This window comes from Chroicocephalus ridibundus, chromosome 10 (genome assembly GCF_963924245.1).
Source record: "Chroicocephalus ridibundus chromosome 10, bChrRid1.1, whole genome shotgun sequence".
NCBI lineage: Eukaryota > Metazoa > Chordata > Aves > Charadriiformes > Laridae > Chroicocephalus > Chroicocephalus ridibundus.
In genome coordinates, this window is record NC_086293.1 from 14,461,179 (window position 1) to 14,471,214 (window position 10,036).

General features: G+C 47.5%; 1 protein-coding gene across 1 annotated transcript; it reads left to right on the forward strand.

Moving 5' to 3' along the window:
• The first annotated feature begins 1,867 nt into the window (after positions 1-1,867).
• Positions 1,868-9,237, forward strand: LOC134521588 (2-epi-5-epi-valiolone synthase-like). Its single transcript, XM_063348186.1, has 5 exons — positions 1,868-2,037; positions 4,411-5,044; positions 7,667-7,900; positions 8,591-8,843; positions 9,137-9,237. The coding sequence occupies exons 1-5, from the start codon at positions 1,868-1,870 to the stop codon at positions 9,235-9,237; spliced, it is 1,392 nt and encodes a 463-aa protein (XP_063204256.1).
• The last annotated feature ends 799 nt before the right edge of the window (positions 9,238-10,036 follow it).

A 10,036-nucleotide genomic window follows, 5' to 3' on the forward strand; every position in this document is an offset into this window, starting at 1 on the left:
TGGAAAGTCGATTTGTCAACTTCTAAAATGAAACAGAAGACATTTCAATGCCCTCAGAACAGAACAGGGAAGTATAAACGGAAAAAAAGTAAACGCACAGAGCAAAAGAGTAAAAGAAAAGCAAATAAAATAAGTCCCAATGCTCAGTGGATTTATATTAATCGAAACAAATAAACAAGACAAACAGGACAGACCTCCTTGCATACCTAAGATTATTCCATATGATTTAGTAAACAACAAACTGCATTAGACCTGCAGCCCCTGTGGAAAGCAATCCAAATTGTGTTTGGATTAGGAGTCACAATTTCAGACGAGTATTTGGTAAACAGGCTAAGAGCTTTAGTATGCCATCGAATCTGCCCTCCGCTAGATTTGGAGGTGACTTTGGGCAAGTTGCTTCTCTTCTGGTGACTCTGTTTTCCTTTTCTATACAATGAGGATAACAGTCTGTCCCCTTCACAAAGCGCTTTGCCATCTGGAGGTGGCAAATCTGGAGATGCCAGATGTTAGGAGTTTCCTATTGCCCTCCCTGGAGCAGAGCTACATGGCTTATAGAGTTTATTCTTGTAGCTTTTTCACAAATTTGAGGTAAATGCAGGTTCCTAAGTGAGTTTGGCTGCAATTAAGCCTTCGATGCAATGAGAGCTTGCTCTTGACAGGCTCTTGAAGAACCATTTTTTCCGGCCTCTGCTTTTATGCCTGTTTTCAGTTTTCTTGATCTTTGCTCCTGAACAAGGACAGCTTTCAGAAACATGACCAAGGAGAAGGCAAAGACGGGTTTGTACCTTCAGGCACTGCCGGTGAAATCAAAGGAAGACCTTCCCCTGTGCCAAGGGAGTGTCTGGTGTGGCAAGCTGAGCCCAGGGCTCTCTGAAAGCCCCAGCTGGAAGATCACGTGGGAAGGTGAATCGTGCATCCCTCGGTCACGTGGAGAGCAGGGTGCCGGCTGCTGCCAGCATGGGCTCCCTGCCTGCCCCCACCATGCCACCGCTTCCTAGAGAAGGGGAATTCATCCCCCTGGCTGAGCCCATCCCGCAGGATCAATGTGCCTTTGGGTCAGGGAGATGGAGATCTCAAATATACAGGGGTGATCTGGCATTGTCTTAATAAGACAAATAGGTGACAATTGCAGGAAAGCCCGGGACCCAAAAGGCAGGGTCATCAAGGCTCAGATACCATTGCCTGGACCACGCTGCTGATGCTGAAGCAACTCCACTGCAGGGAAACCTCAGCATCTCAGTGTCCTACAGGCAGCTGGGCAAAGGAATCACAGCTCAGCTCACCCCCTAAACAGCCCCTCAGGGGACAAACTCTGATTGTTTTTTTTAAACCCACCATAAAAGTTAAAAACAACGACGACAAAAATCATTCTGTTCCTCAACACAAGAGAACCCTGGGAATGTGAGCTCAAAAGAGGTTTAATCAGCTGGTATCGATCCTGTCCCCATGCTCCAGCTCCTGTCTCACCCCGTAAGAGCAGGTTAGAGCTGCGGCCAGATCAGAGGCACCGCACGGCAAAGGAGGTTCCTGGACATCACAGAGAATCACACAAATTGCCTTTCATAACTTTAAATTTGCTGTAGGGCATCACGTTGGAAGTTGATGTATGCACTGCTATTGTACTTCTTAAGCATTATAAAACTAGCTGATTATACAACCCCATCCCGGTACTCGCACATGTCTTCAAATGCTCCTACCACCCCAAACGTGCATCCCAGATTAGATAATCTTAGTTTTGTAACTGGTCTTCCCCGTGGAGACACGTCCTCCCCTTCCAACACCCGGTCACCTGGAGCCTTTAAAAAGCACCTCAAAGGCACCCAGTTACAGGAGATCTCTTAACAGGGAGATTTCACCTTCTGGAAGCATGCCGGTGTCGGAAAAGTCCTTCGCTCCTGTGGCCCCGGCCACCATACCTCAGGAGCCCCAGCAGACAGACTTCCAGCTGGTGCGGGTCAAGAGCACATGGTGCCGGATCAAGAAAGGAGAAGCCCTATCCGACTGCGAGGACAAGATAACTCTCTCCGAAGCAAAAATGTAAGTACAGGGGCTCACGTTGCCCATTGGCGATCGCGGAGGACGGCTTTGGCAAGCCAAACTCTGCCATCTCCCTGGGAGATGGATGGGTGGGATGCATCTCAGAGGGAAAAACCATCTCATGTGCCCTTGCGGCTTAAATCCACCATAATCCCTACAAAAGTGGGCTTCAATACATGTGCAATATGGCAGCACAGGTATTTGCTGTTCTCCTTGGCATGACTTGGCTAAGGTACAGTGGGAATTTATGTAGACGGGAAGTTTCTTTAAACTTCTGACATGCTGACGCAGGGACCTCTGAATGCTGCACTTGGGCTTTTTTCCCCCCTGTACGTACAGGAAATCTTTGTGTGCAAAAGCTCAAGCACAGGCAGGGGAGGAGGATGCGTTTATGGAGAGAGTTGCGGGTAAATGAAATGCCCAGGTGGGAAAAATAAACGCAGTAGGTCACCGACAGGAGCAAAAACCATAACGCATCTCTCAAACTGTAGGAGTCACCGAATGCTGCTTCAGAAAGAGGAGAGAGGCAAATTTCCCCCAGGGATACATGCAGCTCTGCTGATATTACATCTCTCCAGTTAATTATCCTTTAATTACAGGACACTCCTTTTCAGGAGCGTGTGGAGCCCCGTTTGTGAGGCAGGTCTTCCTTAATACAGCTATTTTTTCCATGTCAGAAGTTTTCTAGCATTGTCATACTCAGGTTTTAACGTCACAAGTCTAACCCTTTTCTCAGTCAGGTCCGAGGCATGGTCACCAGCGCTGGCAGCGGGCAGGGGCTGCCCTCCAGCACTGCTCAGGCAGGGCTGCAGCAGGTGGAACAGGACTTTAGGAGACCCACAGGCAGTCTGATGGACATCAAGTCCACAGCAGGACGAACCTAGGGCCCAGAGCACACCCAGAAAAATCCTCAGCTGACATATGCTTCAACAAGGGTATGTTCAGCTTCAAATTCACTGCTGTTTTTGTACAGCAGAGGGGTTGCAGTGGGTGCTAGTTGTGCCAGCCGGCACCCAAAGCTGATGCCACCAACTAAAACTCAAACCCATCCTGTCTCTTCGAAGGGTCACATGCCAGAAATGGATGCAACATGCACATAAAGTACAGCTATAAGGTATATATTTGCTGCATTAAAACATACACAAGGATGTTTTTTGTAATACTGCCTTTCAAAAGCCCAGAAGAAACTTTCTGGAAGATAAAAATCCTCACTGGTTTTCTTTAACATTTTAAAAGCTTAGGGCCAGGTTTAGAGGCTATTTGGTAAAAAATCCTCACTGGTTTTCTTTAACGCTTAAAAGGCTTAGGGCCAGGCTTAGAGACAATTTGGTAAAGAAAGCAGAGAAGCGTCTATTTAGACCCTTAAGAGAAAGTTCAGGCATGTGGAAAGAAATTTGGCATGTACGGAAGTCTGATTACCCAACGAGCCATCTGCTTATTCAAAAAACAAAACAAAGGTTGATGGAGGCTTTCGGGTTTCACCCAACTGCAGCTCAAGAAGAGGTCTTATATAAAATGCTTTTTGCTGTTTTGTTCTGTCTTTAAAAGAAAAAATAAAACAAGCCTTTCCTGATTCCCAACAAACTAAAAAAGCCACTTGTTTTTCACCTGGGTCCCCCTTCCCAACCGCAGTAATAACTGGGTCGCAGGGCTGTGTTCTTCACTGGTTTAGGTAGATATTACATGCCAGCTTTGTAACCTTCTATTTATCCTTTCAAACTCCACTACAGCAACCTTTGCCAGCTCTCAAATAATTACATTTTTTTTATTTTAACTACCTGGGAGCACTTCCTATTTCCATCATACCTGTTTGGAGGTAGAGAGAGCCACTTTTCGATGAGTCCCACTGGTCAGCTGGAGAATGGGAGAGTCACTATTTTGTATGGAGGGGGGTGTGTGTGTGTGGCTGTGCACAGACAGGAATAAATCAACTCGTATTGCCCAGATATACCAGGCAGAGGATGTTTCCTTCATAAATACTTTGGAAAATTTTGGCAATCTCTTCCCCACTCCCTTTTGGGAAGCTGGGATGATTGGTCTGGGGTTTTCCGCTGTTTTATTGGCAAATGAATGAATTGGAAGGAAAATTATTTGCTTCACTAGCCCTTCTTGCTCTCTGTTTTATCGTTACCACGTAGAAGTTCAGCCATTTGACTGTTCTCTAAGATGTGGGGGGGGTTCTCTGGTGCCAAAGCAATTGAGGGCTGACACCCAGGAGATGTGTCCCACTCTCACAGCCCCACACTTTTGCAGTGCACGGGCAGGAGATCCCACGTTCCCCACCCCCCAGCTACATCCTTAAACTAGTTCAGACATGCAAAATGCAAAAGAGGAATACAATGATTTCAAACAATGTTTTCTGACCCTTGCCAGAGGTGAATGCGTCTCCGAAGGTGGGATCTCCTGGACAATTGAAGCCCCCATCTATTTTTGCTACAAAGTGGTAGAAACGTACAATATTCTGGATCCTTCTAACACTACTCTGCTCTGGGGTCACCTTACTGACCCCCAGCAACTAGAGCTAGCTACTAGCGGCAAAAGGAAGCTGAGGCGCTTTATTGTCATAGATGAAGTTGTTGACAAACTTTATGGCTCCAAAGTCAGAGAATACTTTGAAGAGAATAACGTTCAGCACAAAATCCTCGCCCTGCCTACCACTGAAGAAACAAAATCCATGGACCTGGTCTTGAACATCTTGCAAGAAGTCCAGAACTTCAGCATCGACAGGCGAACTGAGCCCATCATCGCCATCGGAGGAGGCGTCTGCCTGGACATCGTAGGATTAGCCGCGTCCCTCTATAGAAGACGTACCCCTTACATTCGGGTCCCAACAACCCTCCTCTCTTACGTTGATGCCAGTGTGGGGGCAAAGAACGGGGTGAATTTCCTGCAGTGTAAGAACAAGCTCGGGGGCTACACCCCCCCAGTAGCCAGTTTCCTGGATAGATCCTTCATTCAGAGCATTCCTCGTCGACACATCTCCAACGGCCTTGGTGAAATTTTAAAGGTATGAACTTTCGCAACTGCAGTTTTCAAAACTGAAATCATGGAATGGTTTGGGTTGGAAGGGACCTTTAAAGGCCATGTAGTCCAACGCTCTTGCAATCTTCAACTAGATCAGGTTGCTCTGAGCCCCATCCAACCTGACCTTGAATGTTTCCATTTAACCTCTCTGGGCAACCTGGGCCAGTGTTTCACCACCTTATATCTAGTCTGAATTGACCCTCTTTTAGTTTAAGCCATTACCCCTTGTCCTGTCACAACAGGCCCTGCTAAAAAGTCTGCCTCCATCCTTCTTGTAAGTCCCCTTTAAGTATTGAAAGGCCGCAGTGCTGGCAAGATGTCCATCAGCATCCATGGCACCGTGTCCGTCCCACTCCCAGTAAAGAGGGAGGGTAAGTGACTTCAGATTTGTAAATTCTCAACGGTGCAGACTAAGGTGAGATAAATCTCAAGGTCCATATACAAACATTTAATAGCTTCCCAAAATGGTTAGCATAGGTCTTAACAAGTCCACGATAATTGGTTAGGTATATAACAAATGATGGCAAGTGGTGAGGTGTGCATTGTGTTACTTAACAGCAGGTATAGGACAACTTATGGCAAGCGGTACTTAAGGTCGTACTTAAGGTCGTTACTTAACTCTAACCGTCACTTAACAATTCTAAGAGAAAAGAGAAACTGAGGAACAGAGAAAGGAAAAGCCAGAGAAAAAGACAGAGATAAAGAGATCACAGGTACTGGTTCCAGCATCTTTTTCAGGGAATCTTCCCAGGCATAATCTTCTTTCTTGGAAAAGTCTTCCCAGGCATGGTCTTCTTGGGAAGAATCTTCCCAGGCACAATCTTCTTTCTTGGGAATAATCTTCCCAGGCACTATCATCTTCTATTGTTTCTTCTTTGTTCCCCCTAGGGGCACTTATTTTCCCCTTTTATGTTTGCTGAATTAGCATGGTCCACCCCCCTTGCCCAGGACAGCCTTGTCTCAGGTTTCTCCCTTCTCCCAGGCGACGTGTAGCATGATTTGGGTGGAGAGATGAGTGCCATAGTCATACATGTTTAGCATGATCTCAATAATCTTCATGAGCATATGCAGGGGTGTGTGCTTTCATATACATTTCATGGATAATGAAGCAAAGGTCACTCATCGGGCACAATGGCCTTGAGAACTGAGAGCTAGCAAGCTCACCACACGAGTGGCAGAACTATCCTGTCTTCACAAGACAGTTCTCCCACACTTCCAGGCGCCAGAAATGTGAGCCTTATCAGTTCTTGGAAGGCCAGGCCTGCATTATTTATTTTCTTGCGAGTGTTTGAGGCATTCCATTGAAGGCTTGGAGGGCCTCCTGCCCCTCGGCAGGGCATTTACAGTCTGTCCCTTACACACTGTATAAACTGCCCTATAGAAACTGCATGGGGCCTTTTAACTCTCATTGAGCTTGTATGTATTTTTACAGCTGCTAAACTTGTTAGAATATCCCTTACACGCAGTGCCTAGTGCTAACCCTGCGGAGCAAACTCCAAAACTTAAGGCCAGATGTAGAGACAGCACGACCAGGGAAGAAAGCATCGTCCCATTGAGGCTGCTCCATAGCACTCTAAAATGAACTGCTGGCAGAGAATTAGAGTTCATTATACTGGGGATTAATAATCTGCAAGATCATTTGCACCTGCCTCGCGGGGTATGTTGAGTGTGGTCAATCAATCTCCTGCAAGACAAATTCTACTTCTAAAATTACCTGGGAAGTGAACAGTAAATGGTTTTATGCCTGAAGAGCTTTGAAAACTTTTGATAAAGCAGTGTCCAAGCTACTGCAGTGTATTAGAGGTAAGTTCATCAGCATCAGTAGCATTTTTCAGTGCTTGCACAATGGGAACTCCCCAGGATATCTGGAGGTTTCTGGCAGGGAAACCTGCAGGTCACCATTCCCCACTGCAGGAGGGGACTAATGCCCCAGTCAGCAGGTGAAAAAATATGTACTTGTAACAATGAAACCACTTCTGAACCCTCATATTGCCGACACTGCAGTGCTTTCCCACCTTCCCTTGCCCAAAGAGCAATTCCAAGGATCAGATGAGAGCTACCCTGGGGATGTCCACCATCCAGTCCCTGTCCTGGGATGGCCACCATTCAGCTGAGACCATCTCAAGTTTCCTGCCAAGCACACAAACAGCCAAAGCTTGTTACAAGCCATCTGCTGGGCTTCTGGAGCATGTAGCAAGCTCACAGCACGGTCAGGGTTGCCCAGTAGCAAGGGAATTTGCCCACCAGTGCTCCCATTATCTCTACCATTTTACCAGAGCCCCACTGGGCATTTCCACACTGCCTTTTGCAGACGTCTTCACTTACCACAGCTGACAACAGGCGTAACGCCAAGTCATGACATTCCCTAGAGATCTGTTGAATATACACCAAACATCTAGATGCTAACCAGGAACTGTGTCTACAGAAATACTTTTTCAGGTTGCAGAGGTAGAACTTGCCCATATACCAAGTGTGCAGGTATTTCTTTGTTCGCGTATAACATGATATTAATTATAGTCCAGTCTATTGAAGAACTAAAGTTTTCAACTACACGTGCAAAGATCACGTAATTATCTTTGATTACCTCTTCTGCTCTTTGTCCTAGATGGCACTCATGAAACACAAAGGGCTGTTTGACCTGCTCAAGACACATGGGAAACACCTGCTGGACACCAAGTTCCAGTCCTACAGCGGCTCTACCAACCACGGGGACGCTGCACTGCAGACTACCAGGATTGCCATTGAAACCATGTTGGAAGAGCTGGCTCCCAACCTCTGGGAGGATGACCTGGACAGGCTGGTTGATTTTGGTCACCTCATAAGCCCAGAGCTGGAAATGGTGAGTGACAGGCTTTATTTTTCAACATCTATTTAAAAAGAGGGAAAAAAAAAAAATGTTTTCAATCAGCAGCACGAAAACTCAGTGCAAAAGGAGCTGAGCCAAACTCCAGATTTGCACGTTACCTCAGATCATCCAACACACCCAGCCTGGTCCTGCTGGATAAAGAGACCCCTTTCCCTGCCCCATTTCCCCCCCCTACACCTCCACCCGTGTTTCCTATTCAGACCACAGGCCAGTTATTGCTTCTTACCAGGCATTTACCACAGCACAAAGATAACCAGATTTCAGTGAAGCCATTAGGAATCACCAAGGTGAGCTACAACAGTGCAAAGGCACAGAGCCCATAGCCTGCATTACTGGGGAGAATTTGCCACTGAGGAATAAGGAGGGAGGATTAGACCTCATGCAAAATTCAGAGCTCTGCTCTCCATCCCATGGTGCTCTTCATCAGTGATTTGAATGGGAGGAAATTAGATCCTGGATCCCTATGGGAGATTTTACATGCAATTAATCACCTCTAAAAGAGATCATCCTCTGCAATCCATAAATCGCAGGATGCTAACATCCAGCAAATCTCTACTTCTACTGCTGTGAGTCGAATCTTCACAAGCACTTTTAGAGAAAGCCTTCATATTTACTATTTGTCAACCCAAACCTTTTCCCCCACCTGCCTTCGCTCTGTTTCAGAGGGTTTTGCCATTGCTGATGCATGGAGAAGCCGTGAACATCGACATGGCGTTCATGACGTACGTTGCCTACATGCGGGGGCTCATCACGGCTGAGGAGAAGGAGCAGATCATCCAGTGCATGAGGGGGCTGGAGCTGCCGGTCTGGCACGGCGGCTGCAGCTGGCCCCTCATCAAGAGGGCCCTGATGGAGCGCCTGAAACACAGCGGGGGACAGCCCCGGATGCCTCTCCCCACCGGGCTCGGCGTGGCAGGTACTGAGGGGGGAGACACCAGGGACCCCCCCGGAGCAGGCGCTGGGGGATCCCGGCACAATGACGTGCTGAGGGCCCTTAAAGATCACCTAGTTCCAACCCCCCTGCCCTGGGCAGGGACACCTCCCACTAGGCCAGGCTGCTCAAAGCCCCATCCAGACTGGCCTTGAAAGAAAACTCATAAGAAAACAGACTCTCATAAACTGGAGGGGCTAGTCTCCCCCCTAGTGAGTTGGCGTAGGCAAGCAGGAAAAGTTCTGGATGTCCAATTAACTACGAGTCTTATTTCACAGAGATATTCAACGACACGAGTGAGGAGACCCTGGAAAGAGCGTACAAGCTGTGGGTCAGGGACTGCAAGACGGTGCTGGAAGAAGAACCACCTGCCTTCTGAGAGCTGCGAGCGCGAGCTGACGGTCCTGCCCCACATTCGACATCGTAAGTTAGAGGGCAGGACTGAATTTTAAATAAGATAAATAACAGCAGCCCCTGTAAAACCACGTACACCCCAGAGCTGCATGGAACAAGAAAAATATTGGCATCTGACCTGACTTACCTCTTTCAACTGCTCTGTTTGAAAGGGAATTCATTAGACTTGTGTAGTGCTCGAGAAGTGATCACTCAGAAGTGAAACCACCGAGTGCCCATAGCGTAGTTGATAGCAGGCTGTCTCCTTTTGGGGGAAAGCGAGTGGCATTTATTCTTTCTTTCGGTTAATCCAACCCGGGGGCTGCCGTGGCCTTGCACAGCGCTCTCCCACCTTGGCTTGTTGCGGGACCCCTGAAGTCAGTAGGTGTATCTGGCTCACAGACCGTGCAAGAGAAGTGGGGCATCTTCACGGCACCACACAGAATCTCTGTGCTATATAAAAATCTTTGAAAAGGGGTACCTCTTTCACCGGTTTTGGCATTCTGAGTTCTTTGTGTTTTCTCAGCTCATTCAAACTAGCCAAAAAAAGAAAGTTAGCTGCCAGCCTTTGCTCCCAGCGTAAGGGAAGGGCAAACTGTGATTACGGGCACCGTCACGTAGCTGCAGATCAGCAGATATTGCTGCTGTGAAGCACGACAGAAGCCGTAGCGAGACTGCGCGGCGGTCCTGTGTCTTGGGACTCTTAGATACTGAGGACATGCTGGCAAGGCTCCCCTTGCTGCCAAGATGTTCAGTGGTGGTTTTACTGCGTAACCCCTGCAAGC